Source organism: Neofelis nebulosa, chromosome 11 (assembly GCF_028018385.1).
Source record: "Neofelis nebulosa isolate mNeoNeb1 chromosome 11, mNeoNeb1.pri, whole genome shotgun sequence".
NCBI classification, from domain to species: Eukaryota; Metazoa; Chordata; class Mammalia; order Carnivora; family Felidae; genus Neofelis; species Neofelis nebulosa.
This window is the reverse complement of record NC_080792.1, coordinates 73,895,675-73,916,920: the sequence shown is the minus strand read 5'-3', so window position 1 is coordinate 73,916,920 and position 21,246 is coordinate 73,895,675. Positions and strand designations below refer to the sequence as shown.

General features: G+C 37.4%; 1 protein-coding gene across 22 annotated transcripts in view; it reads right to left on the bottom strand.

Moving 5' to 3' along the window:
• The window catches only part of SFI1 (SFI1 centrin binding protein), a 106,189-nt gene that overhangs the window by 52,924 nt on the left and 32,019 nt on the right, over positions 1-21,246 (bottom strand). For 19 of the 22 annotated variants that reach the window (XM_058690898.1, XM_058690897.1, XM_058690899.1 and 16 more), the window contains 2 exons: positions 18,623-18,733; positions 13,888-13,982 (listed from right to left, as the gene is read on the bottom strand). In XM_058690898.1, the coding sequence (XP_058546881.1) occupies positions 13,888-13,982; positions 18,623-18,733 (206 nt within the window). The remainder of the gene's footprint in view (positions 1-13,887; positions 13,983-18,622; positions 18,734-21,246) is intronic. The other 3 variants (XM_058690890.1, XM_058690892.1, XM_058690895.1) reach the window with 1 other exon arrangement.

Sequence of the window (21,246 nt, the reverse complement as noted above, 5' to 3'; positions counted from 1 at the left end):
GTATTCACCCTCCTTTTGAATATCTAAATTCATCCAGCCTTCAAGTGCCCCCTGGTGGAAAAGTTGTGAAAATCTACAAAATGAATAAAGACAAAAGGACAGGTGAAGAAAGGCTATACAAGTGATGACATTTACAAACCACTTAAAGGAAAATAAATATACTACACTGTTCAGAAATCTTCTGTTTTAAATGATATTCTTTCTAGATGTATATTCTGTGATATTTACAGATGAAATAATGTGAATAACACAAAAAAGCAGAGAAGTGAGACTGGTATGAGTTGGTAACTGATGAAGCTGAGTGACAGGTACATGGAGGTTCATTATTTCATCTTCCAATTTTGTAGACATTTAAAACTTCCCACAGCATAAAGTTAAAGGAGAAAAAATTATGTTCTAAAACTTGCTGCTTGAAATAATAATTGTAAAGTAGAATAAGCAAGACAAAAGAAAATGATACTATCTGTATCTGCTTGGAAAACAGAATAAAAAGGACCAGTAGTGTTCCTGGAAGAAAGAGAATTTACTAAATATGGGAAGTGTAAAGGTCCATAGGTCTCCCTTTGAAGTAATGCCATTTTCATTATGAAAGCCATCACTAATGAAGTTAATTTCTGTTCTTTTCAGAACACAAAGGAGAAAACAAAATTATGTCAACGGTGTTCAAGACTTTCTCAAAATGTGGTAAGACAAGAGCTTTATTTCTATTTCATAGCAATTAACCAATCAAGTCAAAGCACAGAGAATACAACATGTAGCTTCCTTAGGCCCCTCGGGCAATGCTGCTGTGGTTTAGAGTTTGGGTTCCTGAGTAAGACACACCAGGTGTGAATACTGAGCTTATCACTGGGCTGAGTAACATCATACAAGTTCCTCATCTATAAAATGGCGCCTTCTTTAAAGGTATGTTTGCCAAGGGTAAATGAGATCATCTATGAAAAGTGTCTCCAATAAATGCAAGCTGTTATTTTCCTGAGGGTGGTATACAAGAATCTGCATTAATGGTCTCTGCCATGATTCTAGACAATTTAGAGAACCACACTTCCCAAAGGCCTAAAAGTACTTGTTACTTTTTTACTTAACAGTATGAGAGTGAAAAGATACTCCCTGAGGTCTGTGGGCATAGCCGGAGACAACTGTCATAGGTCAGAAACAACTCTGTTTATCTGAAGAATTCAAGTGACTTTTCTTTCTACCCCATAATATAGCTGTATTCATTATAACTTTATTTTATTTTTTTTTTTATTTTTTTTTTCAACGTTTTTTATTTATTTTTGGGACAGAGAGAGACAGAGCATATATGGGGGAGGGGCAGAGAGAGAGGGAGACACAGAATCGGAAACAGGCTCCAGGCTCTGAGCCATCAGCCCAGAGCCTGACGCGGGGCTCGAACTCACGGACCGCGAGATCGTGACCTGGCTGAAGTCGGACGCTTAACCGACTGCGCCACCCAGGCGCCCCTCATTATAACTTTAAATAATAATATGAGACAGAAGAATGCACATTCCTCAAAGATAGAATATTCACAATACAAAGCATGTTCTGAAACAAAATAAAACAAATCTGAACAAATGTAACAGAACTGAAGTCATACTAAGTTATCTGATCATAATGGAGTAAATTAAAACATCAATAAAGATATTTTGAATATTTCTTTATATTTTTCATTTTATTTAAATCCAAGTTAGTTAACATATAGTGTAATAATGTTTGCAGGAACAGAATTTGGTGATTCATCACTTACATCACTTACATACATACATGTATTTATTTATATAATTTATTGTCAAACTGGCTTACATACAACACCCAGTGCTCATCCCAACAAGTGCCCTCCTTAATGTCCATCACCCATTTAGCCCATCCCCCTACCCAACACCCCTTCAGCAACCCTCAGTTTATTCTCTGTATTTAAGAGTCTCTTATTGGGGGGCCTGGGTGGCTCAGTTGGTTAAGTGTCTAACTCATGATCTCACAGTTCATGGGTTCAAGCCCTGCTTTGTCAGTGTTGAGCCTGCTTGGGATTCTCTCTCTCCTCTGCCCCTCCCCCCACCCATTTTCTCTCTCTCTCTCTCTCTCTCTCTCTCTCTCTCTCTCTCCTCTTCCCTCCCTCCCCCTCCCTCTCTCAAAATAAACAAGTAAACCTAAAAAAATGTTTTTTTAAAAAAGAGTCTCTTACGGTTTGCCCCCGTTTTTGTCTTATTTTCCCTTCCCTTCCCCTATGTTCATTTGTTTGTTTCTTAAATTCCACATATGAGTGAAATCATATATTTGTCTGACTTATTTCACTCAGCACAATACATTCTAGTTCCATCCACGTTGTTGCAAATGGCAAGATTTCATTCTTTTTGATCACTAATATTCGATTGTATAAAATATACCACATCGTCTTTATTCATTCATCCATCAGTGTACATTTGGGCTCTTTCCATACTCAGGCTACTATTAATAGTACTGATATAAACATTGGGGTGCATGTACCCCTTCAAATCAGCATTTTCAAATCAGTATCCTTCAGATAAATACCTAGGTAGTGTAATTGCTGAATCACAGGGTAGCTCTATTTTTGATTTTTTGAGGAACCTCCATACTGTTTTCCAAAGTGGCTGCACCAGTTTGCATTCCCACCAACAGTGCCAAAGTGTTCCCCTTTCTCTGCATCCTCGCCAACATTTGTTGTTTCCAGAGTTGTTAATTTTAGCCACTCTGATAGGTATGAGGTATTTATCTCATTGTGGTTTTGATTTGTATTTCCCTGATGATGAGTGATGTTGAGCATCTTTTCATGTGTTTGTTAGCCATCTGGATGTCTTCTTTGGAAAAGTGTTCATGTCTTTTGCCCATTTCTTCCCTGGATTATTTGGTTTTTGGGGTGTTGAGTTTGAGAAGTTCTTTATAGATTGTGAATACTTACCCTTTATCCGATATTTCATTTGCAAATATCTTCTCCCATTCTGTTGGTTGCCTGTTAGTTACGTGGACTGTTTCTTTCACTGTGTAGAAGCTTTTTATCTTGATGAGGTCCCAATAGTTCATTTTTGCTTTTGTTTCCCTTGCCTCTGGAGCTATGTCTAGTAAAAAGTTGCGGTGGACGAGGTCAAAGAGGTTGTTGCCTGTGTTCTCCTCTAGGATTTTCATGGTTTCCTGTGTTTCATTTTGGTCTTTCATCCATTTTGAGTTTATTTTTATGTATGGTGTAAAAAAGTGGTCCAGGTTCATTCTTCTGCATGTCACTCCAGTTTTCCCAACACCATTTGCTAAGGAGACTGTCTTTCTTCCATTGGATATTCTTTCCTGCTTTGTCAAAGATTAGTTTCCCATACATTTGTGGGTCCATTTCTGGGTTCTCTATTCTGTTCTACTGAACCTATATGTCTGTTTTTGTGCCAGTACCATACTGTCTTGATGATAACAGCTTTGTAATATAGCATGAAGTCTGGAATTGTGATGCCTCCAGCTTTGGTTTTCTTTTTCATCATTATTTTGGCTATTTGGGGTCTTTTCTGGTTCCATAAAAAATTTAGGATTGTTTGTTCTAGCTCTGTGAAGAATACTGGCGTTATTTTGCTAGGGATTGCATTGAATGTGTAGAGTGTTTTGGGTAGCGTAGGTACTTTAACAATAACTGTTCTTCTAATCCATGAGCATGGAATGTTTTTCCATTTCTTTGTGTCTTCTTCAACTTCTTAAGCTTTCTATAGTTTTTAGCATACAGATCTTTTACCTCTTTGGTTAGGTTCACTCCTAGGTATCTTATGGGTTTTGGTGCAATTGTAAATAGAATCGATTCCTTGATTTCTCTTTCTGCTGCTTCATTATTGGCATATAGAAATGCAACTGATTTCTGTATGTTGATTTTATACTCTGTGACTTTGCTGAACTCGTGTATCAGTTCTAGGAGTTTTCTGGTGGAGTCTTTTGGGTTTTCCACATAGAGTATCATGTCATCTGCAAGAGTGCAAGTTTGACTTCTTCCTTGCCAATTTGGATGCCTTTTATTTCTTTGTGTTGTCTGATTGTTGAGGCTAGGACTTCCAGTACTATGTTGAACAACAGTGGTGAGAGTGGCCATCCCTGTCACGGGTCCTGACCTTAGAGAGAAAGCTCTCAATTTTTACCCATTGAGGATGATATTAGTGGTGAGTCTTTCGTATATGGTCTTTATGATGTTGAGTATGTTCCCTCTACTCCTACTTTCTTAAGGGTTTTTATCAACAAAGGAAGCTATTTTTTGTTAAGTGCTTTTTCTGCATCTATTGAGAGGATCATGTTGTTCTTATCCTTTCTTTTATTAATGTGATGAATCATATTGATTGATTTGTGGACACTGAACCACCCCTGCAGCCCAGGAATAAATCCCACTTGATCGTGGTGAATAATTCTTTTAATATATTGTTGGGTTTGGTTTGCTAGTATATTGCTGAGAATTTTTGCATCCATGTCCATTAGGGAAATTGGTCTGTAATTCTCCTTTTTAGTGAGGTCTGTCTGGTTTTGGAATCAAGGTAAAGTTGACCTCATAGAATAAGTTTGGAAGTTTTATTTCCATTTCTATTTTTTGGAACAGCTTCAAAAGAATAGGTATTAACTGTTCTTTAAATGTCTGGTAGAATTCCCCTGGGAAGCCATCCAGCCCTGGACTCGTTTGTTGAGAGATTTTTGATTACTGATTCAATTTCTTTCTGGTTATGGGTCTGTTCAAATTTTCTATTTCTTCCTGTTTCAGTTTTGGTAGTTTATATGTTTCTAGGAATTTATCCATTTCTTCCAGATTCCCCAATTTGTTGGCATGTAATTGCTCATAATATTCACTTATTATTGTTTGTATTTCTGTGGTGCTGGTTGTGATCTCTCCTCTTTCATTCGTGATTTTATTTATTTAGGTCCTTTCCTTTTTCTCTTTGATAAATCTGGCTGGCGGTTTATCAATTTTGTTAATTCTATCAAAGAACCAGCTCCTGGTTTTGTGGATCTATTCTGTTGTTTGTTTGTTTTTTCTTACTATATCATTGATTTCTGCTCTAATCTTTATATTTCCTGTTTTCTGCTGGTTTTGGGCTTTATTTGCTGTTCTTTTTCCAGCTCCTTTAGGTATAAGGTTAGGTTGTGTATTTGAGACATTTCTTCCTTCTTTAGGAAGGCCTGGATTGCTATGTATTTCCCTCTTATGACTGCCTTTGCTGCATCCCAAAGGTTTTGGACTGTCGTGTTTTCATTTTCATTGGCTTCCATGTCCTTTTTAATTTCCTCTTTAATTTCCTGGTTAGCACGTTCATTCTTTATTTTTTTATTTTTATTTTTTGTGTGTGTGGTTTAAGTATTTTTTTTAATTTTTTTTTCAATATATGAAATTTATTGTCAAATTGGTTTCCATACAACACCCAGTGCTCATCCCAAAAGGTGCCCTCCTCAATACCCATCACCCACCCTCCCCTCCCTCCCACCCCCCATCAACCCTCAGTTTGTTCTCAGTTTTTAAGAGTTTCTTATGCTTTGGCTCTCTCCCACTCTAACCTCTTTTTTTTTTTTTTTTATTTTTCCTTCCCCTCCTCCATGGGTTTCTGTTCAGTTTCTCAGGATCCACATAAGAGTGAAAACATATGGTATCTGTCTTTCTCTGTATGGCTTATTTCACTTAGCATCACACTCTCCAGTTCCATCCACGTTGCTACAAAGGGCCATATTTCGTTCTTTCTCATTGCCATGTAGTACTCCATTGTGTATATAAACCACAATTTCTTTATCCATTCATCAGTTGATGGACATTTAGGCTCTTTCCATACTTCGGCTATTGTTGAGAGTGCTGCTATAAACATTGGGGTACAAGTGCCCCTATGCATCAGTACTCCTGTATCCCTTGGGTAAATTCCTAGCAGTGCTATTGCTGGGTCATAGGGTAGGTCTATTTTTAAGTTTCTGAGGAACCTCCACACTGTTTTCCAGAGTGGCTGCACCAGTTTGCATTCCCACCAACAGTGCAAGAGGGTTCCCGTTTCTCCACATCCTCTCCAGCATCTATAGTCTCCTGATTTGTTCATTTTGGCCACTCTGACTGGCGTGAGGTGATATCTGAGTGTGGTTTTGATTTGTATTTCCCTGATGTGCGCTCGAGAAGAATGGGTATTTGCTGCTTTAGGATGAAATGTTCTGAATATATCTGTTAAGTCCATACAGTCCAATTTATCATTCAAAGCCACTGTTTCTGTGTTGATTTTCTGCTGAGATGATCTGTCCATTGCTGTAAGTGGGGTGTTAAAGTCTCCTACTATTGTATTTTATTAATGAGTTTATATTTATGATTAATTGATTTATATATTTGGGTGATTTCGAGTTGGGGGCATAAGTATTTACAATTGTTAGCTCTTCTTTAATTATGATATTATGTCCTTCAACTCGTTACAGTCTTTGTTTTAAAATCTAGTTTTTCTAATAGACATACAGCTACTCCAGCTCTCTTCTGATGTCCATTAGCATGATAGATGGTTCTCCATCCCCCTACTTTCAATCTGCACGTGTCTTTAGGTATAAAATGAGTCTCCTATAGGCAGCATTTAGATGGGTCTTATTATTTTTTTTAATCCATTCTGATATCCTGTCTTGATTGGAACATTTAATTCATTTAGAGTGATTACTGAAAGATATGAAATTAGTGCCATTGTGCGGCTTGTAGAGTTGATGTTTCTGGTGATGTCCTCTGGTCCTTTCTAGTCTTTGTTGCTTTTGGTCTGTTTTGTTTTGTTTTGTTTTGGTGTTTTGTTTTGTTTGTTTCTCCACTCAGAGTCCCCCTTAAGATTTCTGGCAGGGCTGGTTTAGTGGTCACAAACTCCTTTAGATTTTGTTTGTCTGGGAAACTTTATCTCTCCTTCTATTTTGAATGACAGCCTTGCTGGATAAAGAATTCTTGGCTGCATATTTTTCCCACTGGGCACACTGAATATATCCCACCACTCCTTTCTGGCCTGCCATGTATTTGTGGGCAAACCTGCTGTGCACCTGATCTGTCTTCCCTTGTAGGCTAAGGACTTTTTTCCCCTTGCTGCTTTCATGATTCTTTCCCTGTCTGTGTATGTTTGAGTATGATATGCCTTGGTGATGGTCGGTTTTTGTTGAATCTAATGGCAGTTCTCTGTGCTTCATGGATTTTGATGTCTGTGTCCTTCCTCAGATCAGGAAAGTTTTCAGCTATAATTTGCTCACATAAGCCTTCTGCCCCTTTTTCTCTCTCTTCATCTTCTGGGACTCCTATGATACACATGTTATTCCTCTTTAATAAGTCACTAGTTCTGTAAGTCTGGTATTGTGACTGGGGCACCTGGGTGGCTCAGTCTGACTTCAGTTCAGGTAATGATCTTGCAGTTCATGAGTTCGAGCCCCATGTTGGGCTCTGTGCTAACACCTGCTTTGCATTCTGTGTCTCCTTCTCTCTGCTCTTCCCTCACTCATCCTCTCTCTCTCAAAAATAAATAAACGACAAAAAAAGTCTTGTATTGTGACCTTTTGCCTTTCTTTCCCTCTTTTTTCCTGCTTTATTATTTTCCATAATTTTATCTTCTATATCACTGATTCACTGCTCTGCTTCATCCATCCTTACCATCATGGCATCCATCAGAGATTGCATCTCAGTTACAGCATTTTTAATTTCAGCCTGACTAGATTTTATTTATTTTATCTCTGCAGAAAGAGATTCTCTGGTGTCTTCTATGCTTTTTTTTTTCAACCCCAGCTAGTATTCTTATAATCATGGTTTTAAATTCCAGCTCAGATATTTTACTTATATCTGTGTTGGTTAAATTTCTGTCCATCATTTCTTCCTGTTCTTTCTTTTGGGATGAATTCCTCCATCTTGGCATTTTAGAGGAAGAAAAAAATTAATAAAAAATAAAAATTTTTAAATAAAAAACAAAGCAGAAAATCAAATAAAGGAATCTAGATCCTAGATGTGTTTTGGTCTGATTGTTGAAAGAAGCTTGATAAAAAAGAAAAAAAATAGACAAAAAAAAAAAAGTTTAAATAATAAATTTAAAAAAATTTTTTTAATGTTTATTTATTTTTGAGACTGAGAGAGACAGAGCATGAATGGGGGAGGGGCAGAGAGAGAGGGAGGCACAGAATCGGAAGCAGGCTCCAGGCTCTGAGCCATCAGCCCAGAGCCCGACGCAGGGCTCAAACTCATGGACCGTGAGATCATGACCTGAGCTGAAGTTGGACACTTAACCGACTGAGCCACCCAGGCGCCCCAATAAATTTTTAAATAAATTGGAGTAAAATAAACTAGAATAAAAAACCAAAAAATTAATTTGCTCTTTCTGTATCCAAGAAAGAGAAAGAAAAAAGCAAATAACATAAGCAGAAACAGAAGCAACAAAAACGAACAAGCCAACAGAATGAAATCTGGATGAAATTACATCCAGTTTCCCCTAGAATTGAAACTCTGCACATTATAGTCCCTAGATTAAGAAGGTGGAAGGGATTTGTGCTCCTATTCTGGGGGATGTGCCTGGAGGGCACAAGTGGGTGGGGCTTGGTGTGATGGCTCTGTTCTCCACTTGGTGGTGCTGCTTAGCTCACTGGGATTGATCTGTGTGTGTGCTAGAGGTGAAAATGGCTTCACCCAGCTCTCTAGTCTCTGGTGCAGGAATTTCGTGCCCTCACAAACACATGATCAAGCACTTCTCCTTTGTCTCAGGCATCTGTCTTCCCCCCTCGTTTACCCTGTCTGTGTCCAAGCTGTCTGCCAGCCAGGTGGCACCTCCCTTCAGAGTTTTATCTCAAATGGGGATGTGTTTCAAAATCCCATACTTCAGAGACCCCATGGCTTGGGCCCACGGTGATTCTCTGGGGGAGTGTCTCGTGGAGCAATGGCCAGGTATTGACTTGCCCCAGAAAACGTTTGCATGATTGGACAGTGGCAGAGACTCAGAGTTTATAGTAAATAACAACACACAGTCACCACCAGGTCTTGCTGCACTCTGGTGTTTTTGTTCCAGTATCAGTAAGCTTTGCAGCTCTCTGGGGTCTGCTGGATTTTTGCCCACAGGGAAGGCTATATAGCCTCTACCAAATGCTTTCCAAGTAGGGGAACTACTTTTCTCCATGTGGCACATGGACCCCTCAGATCACACTGCCTCCTCCTGGGATTGGCCCATCTTCCTCACTGGAGCTCTGAAACTTCACACTCTGTGCTCGACTGTTTATAGAATCCTGGAGATATTGAAACCCTCTCCTTTCTCTTCATCAATGGTTTTGGGGAACAGATTTCTTGTCCAGTCCCCTGTGAGTGTTTTCACCCTTTCTCTCTCTCCAGCTACTTTAGGGTAGAGTGCTTTTTTGTGTGTGATCTTGATACACTGCACTTTCCTCCTTTCTCTTTCTCTGTCCTCTCTCTGTCAAAATGGCTCCCAACCCTCAGCAGCCCCACGGCTTTTCTCTCCCCCAATTCACTTCTCCACACTGCATATCTGCCAAGTTCTCTGGCTCACATCACGCAGATTGTTGCATTAATCTTCAGATCAATTTCCTAGGTGTTCAAAATGGCTTGATGCTGATCTAGCTGCATTTCAGGGATGAGACAAGCTCAGGGTCCCCATACTACTCTGCCATCTTAACTCCTCTCCTATTTTTAACTATCTCTATAAATATAGAAAGGTATTAGAAAATCTCCAATATAGGACTAAACCCACTTTTAGATAACCTGTGGGTCAAAAAGGAAGATAACCTGTGGGTCACAGAAGTTAGAAAACATTTCTCATTGAATGAAAACAGAACTGCAAATATTAAAATCTGGGGGGGGGGGTGCAGTTAAAACGATGCTTAAGGGAAGATTTATTACCGTAAATGCTTGTGTTAGAAAAAAGGAAAAGCCTCAAATCAGTAATCTCAGCTTACATCTTAAGAAACTGGGGGGGGGGGGGGGGAAGCAAATTGAAACCAAACCATACAGAAGTGAAGTAATAATAAAAAAAGGAGCAGAAATCAAGGAACTTGAAAACAGAAAAACAGAATGAATGTAAAAGCTGGTTATTTGAAAGATGGATAAAACTGATAAAGCTCTAGTCACACTAATCAAGAATAAAAGGTTAAAGATATAAATGATCAATATTAGGAATGAGAGAGGAGCTATCACTACAGACCCTGCAGACATTAACATTATAATAATGGAGTACTTCAAATGACTCTATGCCCATAAATTAAACAACATATTTAAAATGGACTAATTCCTTGAAAGACAAATTACCAAAACTGCTTCATAGGTAACCTAAATAGTCTTCCATCTACTCAAAAACTTGAATTCAAACTTCAAAACTCACCAACAAGGAAAACTCCAGGCCCGGATGAGTTCACTAAAGAATTTTACCAAATATTGAAGAAAGAAATAATACCAATTCTACAAATCCTTTTTAGAAAATAGAAGACGAGGAAACACTTCCCAACTCATTTTATGAGGCCAGGATTACCGCTTAACTAAAACCAGACAAAGACATTACAACAAAACTATAGACCAATATCATCATGAACATAGATGTAAAAATCTTCAATAAAACAGTTGGTAAACTGAACCCAGGAATATATAAAGAATGGCATTAATCTCAGGAATGTAAGAATGGTTCAAAATTAGAAAATTGCTCTATGTGTTTCACCATATTAAAGGACTAAAAAAGAAAAGTGTGAATCATCTCAATAGATACAGAAAAATCATCCAACAAAATTCAATACCTCTTAATGATAAAAGTGTTCAGAAAACTAGGAATAAAAAATAACTTCCTTAATTAATAAAGGACATCTACCAAAAAAAAACCCTACAGCTAACGTCATATTTAATGGTTAAAGACTGAATGCTTTTCCCTTAAAATCAGGAACAAGGCAAGGGTATCCACTCTCACCACTCCTATTTCATATCTTACTGGAAGCTCTAGCCAGTGTAATAAAAATAATTTGGAAAGGAGGGAATAAAACGGTCTCTGTTCACAAACGGCTTAACTATCTACATAGAAAATCCCATAAAATCTATATTAGCACCCCAAAAAATGAAATAGGTATAAATATAACAAAATATATACAATGTCAGTGTGAGGAAAACTGAAAAACTCTGATGAACGAAATCAATGAACTAAATAAATGGAGGGATATCCCATTATCATGGATAGGGAGACTCAATATTGTCAAGATGTCAGATCTTCCCAACTTGATCTACATACTCAGTGCAATTCCAACCAAAATCAACAAACAGATTCTAAAGTTTATAGGCAGCAAAAGACCTAGAATAGCCAACACAATATTAAAGGAGAAGAATAAAGTTGGAGGAATGACAATACCTGACTTCAAGACTTAACTATAAAGTTACAGTAGTCAAAACAAAGTGATATGGGTAAAAGAACTGACAAATACTTCAATGGAACAGAAGGTCCAGAAACAGACCCATGTAAATACAGCCAACTTATCTTTGACAAAGTAGCAGGGCATTACAATGGAGTAAAGACAGTTTTTTCTTTTTTTTTTTTTTTAAGTATTTTTTTTTTTAATGTTTATTTATTTTTGAGACAGAGAGAGACAGAGCATGAATGGGGGAGGGTCAGATAGAGGGAGACACAGAATCTGAAACAGGCTCCAGGCTCTGAGCTGTCAGCACAGAGCCCGATGCGGGGCTCGAACTCACGGACCGCGAGATCATGACCTGAGCCGAAGTCTGCCGCTTAACCAACGGAACCACCCAGGCGCCCCAAAGACAGTTTTTTCAACAAATGGTGCGGAAACGATTCGATTTAAAAATGCAAAAAAACAAAAAAAGAATCTAGACACAGACCTTACATTCTTCATAAACATTAACTCAAAGTGGGCTACAGACCTAAATGTAAAACACAAAACTATAAAACCCCTAGACAATAACATAGGAGAAATCTCAGATAACCTTGGGTATGATACAACACTAAAAGCATCTTCCATGAAAGAAAAATTTGATGAGCTGGACTTCATTAAAATTAAAAACTTTTGCTTTGCAAAAGACAATGTAAAGAGAATGAGGAGACAAGTCACAGACTGGGAGAAAATATTTGCAAACGACACGTCTGATAAAAAAAAATTTTTATCCCAAATATACAACGAACTCTTAAAACTCAACAAGAAAACAAACAATCCAACTTTAACAATGGGCGAAAGACCTTAACAGATACCTCAGCAAAAATACACAAATGGCAAATAAGCATATGAAAAGATGTTCCACATCATATGTCATCAGGGAATACAAATTAAAACAAAATACCACTACACGAACCTACTAGAACGGCCAAAATCCAAAACACTGACAACACCAAATGCTGGTGAGGATGTGGAACAACAGATATTCTCATTCATTGCTGGTGGGAATGCAAAACAGTACAGACACTCTGGAAGACAGTTTGGCAGTTTCTTACAAAATTAAACATACTCTTACCATATGATCAGCAACTGCAATCCTTGGTATTTACCCAACGGAGCTGAAAACTTATATCTACACAAAAACTTGCACATGGAGATTTACAGAAGCTTTATTCATAATTGCCAAACTTTGGAAGCAACCAGGATGTCCTTCTTAGAAATGGATAAATTGTGGTACATCCAGACATTGGAATATTATTCAGCACTAAAAAGAAATGAGCTATCAAGACATAAAAGATATGGAGGAACCTTAAGTGCATATTACCAAGTAAAAGAAGCCAATCTAAAAAGGCTACATCCAGGCCAAAATGAACAAATCAGGAGACTATAGATGCTGGCAAGGATGTGGAGAAACGGGAACCCTCTTGCACTGTTGGTGGGAATGCAAACTGGTGCAGCCACTCTGGAAAACAGTGTGGAGGTTCCTCAGAAAATTAAAAATAGACCTACCCTATGACCCAGCAATAGCACTGCTAGGAATTTACCCAAGGGATACAGGAGTACTGATGCATAGGGGCACTTGTACCCCAATGTTTATAGCAGCACTCTCAACAATAGCCAAAGTATGGAAAGAGCCTAAATGTCCATCAACTGATGAATGGATAAAGAAATTGTGGTTTATATACACAGTGGAGTACTACATGGCAATGAGAAAGAACGAAATATGGCCCTTTGTAGCAACGTGGATGGAACTGGAGAGTGTGATGCTAAGTGAAATAAGCCATACAGAGAAAGACAGATACCATATGTTTTCACTCTTATGTGGATCCTGAGAAACTGAACAGAAACCCAAGGAGGAGGGGAAGGAAAAAAAAAAAAAAAAAAAAAGAGGTTAGAGTGGGAGAGAGCCAAAGCATAAGAGACTCTTAAAAACTGAGAACAAACTGAGGGTTGACGGGGGGTGGGAGGGAGGGGAGGGTGGGTGATGGGTATTGAGGAGGGCACCTTTTGGAATGAGCACTGGGTGTTGTATGGAAACCAATTTGACAATAAATTTCATATATTGAAAAAAAAAAAAGAAAAGGCTACATCCATACTAGATGATTTCAATTATATGACATTGTGGAAGAGGCAAAACTATGAAGACAGTTAAAAGTTGCAAGGGGGAGGAGATGAACTAAATAGGCAGAGCACAGAAGATTTTAAGACCAGTGACAATATTCTATTTGATGCCGTAATGAGATACATGTCCATAGAATGTGTAACACCCAGAGTGAACCCTGAGGTCTATGGACTTTGAGTGATAACGATGCGTGGATGCAGATTCATTGTAACAAATGTACCACTCTGGTGAGTGATGATGATAGTGGGAGAGACTATGCATGTGGGAGGAAGGGGATAAATGGGTAATCACTGTAATCTTCCTCTCAATTTTGCTATGAACCTAACTAAAACAGCTCTAAAAAAATTAAGTCTTCATTAAAAAAAATCAAATAAATGAAGGAATTTTTTTAGACATGTACTTCCTTTTCTCACCATGATTCTCAGCTCTCATGTACTTGTTCCTCATCTCTTGCCGCTGATGCACATAGGTCCTCCAGGTCTGGAACATCAGATTGTACAAGTAATATCTGAGGAGGTGAAAAAAAGCAAATGGTATTTCTTTAAACCAAAAAAACTCCTAACTCAATATACCAAATCCGTTCTGTACTCAGGAGACATTAACATGGATGATTCTGATATAAAAAAGTCTTACCTATCTCTTAAGCTAAAAATTTCATTTCCCATAATCAAAGTGAAACCTATTCTCCTTAATGCAGAGTCATTCTCCTCACCACATAGAATCATTAAGGAAAAATAGGCTGGAATTATCCAAGAATAACTTCACCTTCAGCATTCACAAAGCTGTGAATGACAGTAATATTATCACCTTAATCATCCACATTATATAAAACATTACACCTTTCCTCTGCACTAAAACATGGTCAATGACACTTTTCCTTTGTCTTTTCCTTCTCAAGACATACACTGTACCCATTAAGACTGTCAGTCCTGGGACACCTGGGTGGCTCATTTGATGGTCTCTGACTCTTGATTTTGGTTCAGGTCATGATCTCACAATTCAGGAGACTGAGTCCCACATAGGGCTCTGCACTGACAGCTCAGAGCCTCCTTGGGATTCCCTCTCTTCTCTCTGCCCTTTTCCTGCTCATGCCTGCATTCTCTCTCTCAAAATGAATAAACATTTTTTTTAAAAGAAAGACTGTCAGCGTTTCCATATTTTCACTATCTCATGTCCTAAGATTTGATTTTTTTTAAGTTTATTTATTTATTTTTTTGAGAGAGAGACAGCATGAGCAGGGAGGGGCACAGAGAGAGAGAGAGAGAGAGAGAGAGAGAGAGAGAGAGAAAATCCCAAGCAGGCTCTGTGCTGTCAGCACAGAGCTCAATGTGGGGCTTGAACTCACAAAACCTTGAGTTCATGATCTGAGCTGAAACCAAGAGTTGGACACTTAACCGACTGAGCCACCCAGGCGCCCCGACTAAGACCTGATTTCATACTCTACCACCTTATTAGAATGATTCAACATTGTCTATATTTTATCCGAAATATCTATAAATCAGAAACTCTGACCCAAAGAACCTAAATAAAGAAGATTATGAGAGTGAATACTATTTTAAGAAGATATGATGTATAAGGTACATTAATCTTTTATTAGAAAAGGTATAATAAAAAGGGTGCCTAGGTGGCTCAGTTGGTTGAGTGTCTGACTTCAGTTCAGGTCATGACCTCATGTTTTGTGAGTTTGGGCCCTGCATCTGGCTCTGTGCTGACAGCTTGGAGCCTGAAGCATGCTTCAGATTCTGTGTCTCCTTCTCTCTCTACCCCTTCCCCACTCATGCTCTGTCTCTCTCTCAAAACTAAATAAACATTAAAAAAAAAAAAAGTATAAAAATGTGTATTTAATATAATTCCCATTTTTACATTTTCCTCTACTTATCCCTTGACCAACGTCAAGATTTAGAGTTTTTTTTCTTCCCATTTCTATTTTCTTACTGTCTGCTATTGGGCATATATTTTCTCCCATAATCAATAAAAATTAAATCAACTTATTAGTTTAAAAAACAGAATGCTCTCAGAATTAGAAATTATACAGAAGTGTCAGTGAGAAAACACTATTGAAATCATGAACATTACCAACACATAACGGTAACTTACATTAAAAAGGTGTCTGTGTGTGTGTGTGTTTGTGTGTGCCCACATGCACATGTGCTTGGGTTTAATTTAGGAATTTGATCTTACTTACTCTAAAAATATTTTGAAGCAAAACAATATGATTCAAAACTTTTCTCCAAATCAATGTGATATATCACATTAAGAGAATAAAAGAAAAGAATTATAGGATCATCTCAGTAGACACAGAAAAAGCATTTGACAAAATTCAACAACCACTCATCATAAAGACATTTAACAAATTAGGCATAGACCAAACATATCTCAATATAATAAAGGCCATACATGACAAGTCCACAGTTAACATCGTACCCAATGGAGAAAGGCTGAGAGCTTTTCCCCTAAGATGAGGAACAAGACAAAAGTGTCCACTCTCACCATTCCTATTCAACATAGTACTGGAAGTCCTAGTCAGAGCAAGCAGTCAAGAAAAAGTAAAAGGCATCAGAATTGGAAAGGAAGCAGTAAAACTGCCTATTTGCAGACAACATGATTTTATACATAGAAAATCCTAGAGACTCAGCCTCAAAACTATTATATTTAATAAATAAATTCATTAAACTTTGCAGAATACAAAATCAACACACACATCAGTAGCATTTCTGTACACTAACAGTGAATTATCTAAAAAAGAAATAAATCAATTCCACTTACAATACATCAAAAACAATAAAATACTTTGTAATAAATTTAAGCAAGGAAATGACAGATCTCTATTCTGAAAACTACAAAACATTGACAAAAGAAATCAAAGAAGACACAAAGAAATAGAAAGGTAGGGACACCTGGGTAACTCAGTCGGTTAAGTGTCTGACTCTTGATTTTGGCTCAGGTGAAAATCTCACAGTTCGTGAGACTGAATCCCATGTAGGGCTCTGACAATGCAGAGCCTACTTGGGATTCTCTCTCCCTCCTTCTCTCTCTACCTCTCCCCTTTGTGTGAATACGCATGTGCACACTCTCTCTCTCAAAATAATAAACATTGAAAAAGAGAAATGTAAAGGTATCCATTCCATTCGTGGATTAAAAGAATTAATATTATTAAAATTATATTACATTATGTAATTTAATTAATTATGTAATTGTTAACTAATAAAATATTATTAAAATTATTAAAGTAATACTACCAAAAGCCATCTATAGATTCAATGTAAGCCTATCAAGATTCCAATGGCATTTTCTACAGAAGCAGAACAATCCTAAAATTTCTATGGAATCATAAAAGACTCCACATATCCAAAGCAATTCTGAGAAAGAAGAACAAAGCAGGAGGCATCACACTTCCTGATTTAAAGCTATGTTGTAAAGCTATAGTAATCAAAGCATATGGTACTGGCATGAAAACAAACAGACCAATGGAACAGAATCAAAAGCCCAGAAATAAACCCAAGTATATATGGTCAACTAATATTTGAAAAAGGAGCCAAGACTACTCAGTGGAGAAAAGACAATCTCTTCAATAAATGGTGTTGGGAAAACTGGATATTCACATGTAAAGGAATGATACCAGACACATATCCTAAACCACTCACAAAAAATTAACTTGCAGTGGATTAAAGAATTAAATATAAGATCTGAAACCATGAAACTTCTAAAGGAAAATATAGGGAAAAAGCACCTTCACATCTTAGAAATGATTTTTTTGGTATGACACCTAAAGCACAAGCAATGAAATAAACATAAACAAGTAGGACTACATCAAACTAAAAAATTCTATACAGCAAAAGAAACAATCAAGAAAGTGAAAAAGATAACCTGTGGAATGGGAAAAAATACTTGCAAACCATAATTCTGATAAAGGGTTAATATCCAAAATATATACAGAACTTATACAACTTAATAGCAAACCCCCCAAATAATCTAACTTAAAAATAGGCAAAGGGGTACCTGGCTGGCTCAGTTGGTAGAGTCTGCAACTCTTGATCTTGAAGTCATGAGTCAAAGGCCTACGCTGGGCATGGAGCCCATTTTTAAAAAAATAGGCAAAGATCCTGAATAGACATTTTTCCAAAGAAGGTCTATGTAAGGCCAACAGGTTCATGAAAAGATGCTCAACATCACTAGTCATCAGGGAAATGAAAAACCACAATGAGCTATCACCTCATACTTGTTAGAATGACCATTATCAAAAAGACAAAAGATAACAAATGCTGGTGTAAGTGTGGAGACTGTAAATTGCTACAGCCACTATAAAAAACAATATGGAGGATCCTAAAAAAATTAAAAGTAGAACTACCATATGATCCAGCAATTTCACTTCTGGGAATATATCTAATGTAAACAAAAACACTAACTTGCAAAGATATTTTCACCCTCATGTTCATAGCAGTATTATTTACAATAGCTAAGATATGGAAACGACCTAATTGTCCATGATGGATGAATGGATGAAGTTGTGGTCTATATATACAATGGAATAAAAAACAAAGAAATTCTGCCATTTGTGACAACATGGATGAACCTTGAGGGCATTCTATTGAATGATTAAGTCAGACAAAGACAAATACTGTATGATCTCACTTACCTGTGGAATCTAAAAACGAACCAAAAAAACTCATAGAAAAAGATCAGATTTGTGGTTACCAGAGGTGGGGGTGGGAGAGTAGGGGGAGAAGGAATTGGAGGAAAGTAGTCAAAAGGTACAAACTTCCAATTATAAAATAGATAAGTCCTCAGGATGAAATGTACAACATGATAACTATAGTTACCACTACTGTATGATATATATAAAAGTTAAGAGAATAAATCCTGACTTTTCATTATAACTAAAAAAAGCTTTTTTCTTTTTTTTTCCATTTCTTCTTATTGTATCTTTATGAGACAATGGATGTAACTACACTTACAATCATTTCACAATATATATGTAAGTCAAACCTTTATGCTGTATACCTGAAACTCATACAGTTATATGTCAGTTATATCTCAATAAAACTGGGGGACAAAAAAACTTTCTCCTTTTGACCAGAAATATGCCAACAGATAACTATTTCATAATGTGAATCAGCAAAATTAAAGTAATATAACATGAAACCTGACCTATAGTGGCAGTCTGCTCGAACACAGAGTTTCCACTCTCGCTGGAAAACCCACCACTCTTCTTTCCATTCTTCAAAGGCCTTCCGTAGTATTCTCTGCTCATAGTAACACCTTTGGCAATGAACAAAAATCAGAGAAAAATCCATGATGATGTGGGAGCTGGTATTTGTTCCCAAATTAGTTTAATATTGCTGTTACATTCTCATAGAAAAGCATGGCTCATTATTTGATAACACCAGAATAGAATAAAAAAATATTTTCAGATCAAATATTTATAAGTATTTAAACTAGGAAAGAAAAGTACTTAAACTAGGAAAAAAGCTAAAAATGTTATACTACAGATCTTACCAATTGAGGAGGTTAAAGTAAAATAAAAATCTGACTTCAAATACCATGAGTTGAGAATTATTCTTCATTTTTTTCTTCATCAGACTAAAAAAATGTTTTTATTATTATTATTTTTTTAATATTTATTTATTTTGGGGAGAGCACAACCAGGGGAGGGGCAAAGAGAGCAGGACAGGATCTAAAGCGGGCTCTGTCAGCAGCGAGCCCTACGTGGGGCTCAAACTCACAAACCACAAGATCATGACCTAAGCCAAAGTCAGATGCTCAACTGAGCTACCCAGGTGGCCCTAAAAAATATTTTTAAAGTAGTAACTACACTTCACATTTATGTATAGAGGAGATTAAAAGTTATAAAATCAGCAAATACTTAATGTTATTCCTAGTACTTAATAAGAACAGAGCATATTAGTTTCACTGAAATCTGTCCAGGAGAGTTATAAAAACAGCAGAAGATACGTAGAGGCAATAAAGAGAGGACAAAGGTAATAAGAAAGAAAACAAGAGCAATGGCAGATTGTGTTGATGCTAACAGGCACTGTGGAGGTGACTGATAATTCAAGAACTCTGTGCCTGTCAGTCACTTTGAATTTCTTTTCATAGTTCTGCAGCTTATTAACATGTGCTTCCTCCTCACCACTCACAGTTTTTAAAAAACTAGCTAGCAAAAATATTCATAGGGAAATTCACTTCGCTCTTGTTCATAATAAAAGAGGATAAAAGTCAACAAATGTCCCTCAAAGGGATGGATAGGTTAAATTCAACTAACTTCACCTTGTCATTTTTTGTGAAGTGGAGCTAAAGATACTGAAATGAGATGTTCCAGAGAAGTGGTTAGGTGAAAAAATAAAGCTACCTCATAGTATGTATGACACCATTTTCTAAAGTTAATTTTTTTCATGTTTATTTATTTTTGAGAGACAGCACGAACAAATGCGGGAGGGGCAGAGAGAGAAGGAGACAGAGGATCAGGAGCAGGCTCTGAGCTGACACCAGAGAGCCCAATGTGGGGCTTGAACTCACAAACCATGAGATCCTGACCCGAACCAAAATCGGACACTTAACCGACTGAGCCACTCAGGCACCTCTAAAGTTACATTTTTTTTGTATTTCCACTACTCCTATGTTAGAATGCATACAAATTTGTATATATTTACACATATATAATGTATGCACACACATACATATTTGTAGACATACATAAAAACATATACATCTATATGCATGTACTCTGCATACATAAAAATAATTATATTATACATATTAAAAGCCTGAAAACATCTCCACAATACCAAACTATTACCAGTGGTTTTCTCTCAGGAAGATTATAGAAGACTAGTGTTTCCTATTACATGTGTCTATAGTTAAAAAAAATTTTTTTTTAATGTTTGTTTATTTTGAGAGAGAGAAAGCATGACTGGGGGAAGGGCAGAGAAAGAATCCCACGCTCACAGCACAGAGCCTGATGCAAGGCTCAGTCTCACAAACGATGAGATTAAGACCTGAGCTGAAATCAAGAGTCGATCGCTTAACTGACTGAGCCACCCAGGTGCCCCTGAAGAATTTTTAAACAACAACTTTGATCACAATTTTTTAAAAATTTCATGGAAAAGAACCACTTCCATGTGCACATGTACTTCCTTCCCTCATCTACTACTATCCATCAACCTCCTTCTCTTCCTAAACCCCACTAAAATAACAGCACATACATTTCAAAAGGTGCAAACTCACAAAGACAAAGAGAATAGGAGCAACAATGATAGATCAGAGATGTCAACAAAATTTAAATGATAGTGCAGGCAACTGAATCAACATATCAGAGAACTGAATCAACATATCATACCATATCAGAGAAAGCCAAGAGAGTACTAAGTATCTTGTTCTGTGGGAGTCAAGAAGCAACCAGCTGGTGGCACAGACCTCAGACAGGCATGGGAACATGAGGCATCAGGAATGAGGGAGCCCTGGGTGGAGATGAAAACACAGGATCGTTTGCAAGCCTGGGCATAAGCAGCAATTAGGCCCCTGGATCCTTTTATTCACCCAAGCAGAGACTTGGGTTTATCTCTGGAGAAGCTCAACAGAGGAACACTGGACTGCAGAATATCACCAGAGATCTGGAGAGGGTCTTAAATGGAGAGTCCACATACTCAACAGTGAGATCCACATTCCAAGTTTATAATCACTACCACCCACCTCCAAGCCACTCCAGCCCAGAAAGAATTTGGAGGATTCCTCTCCTCTGGGGAACATGATCAACCACCTAACAGAAAAGGCTT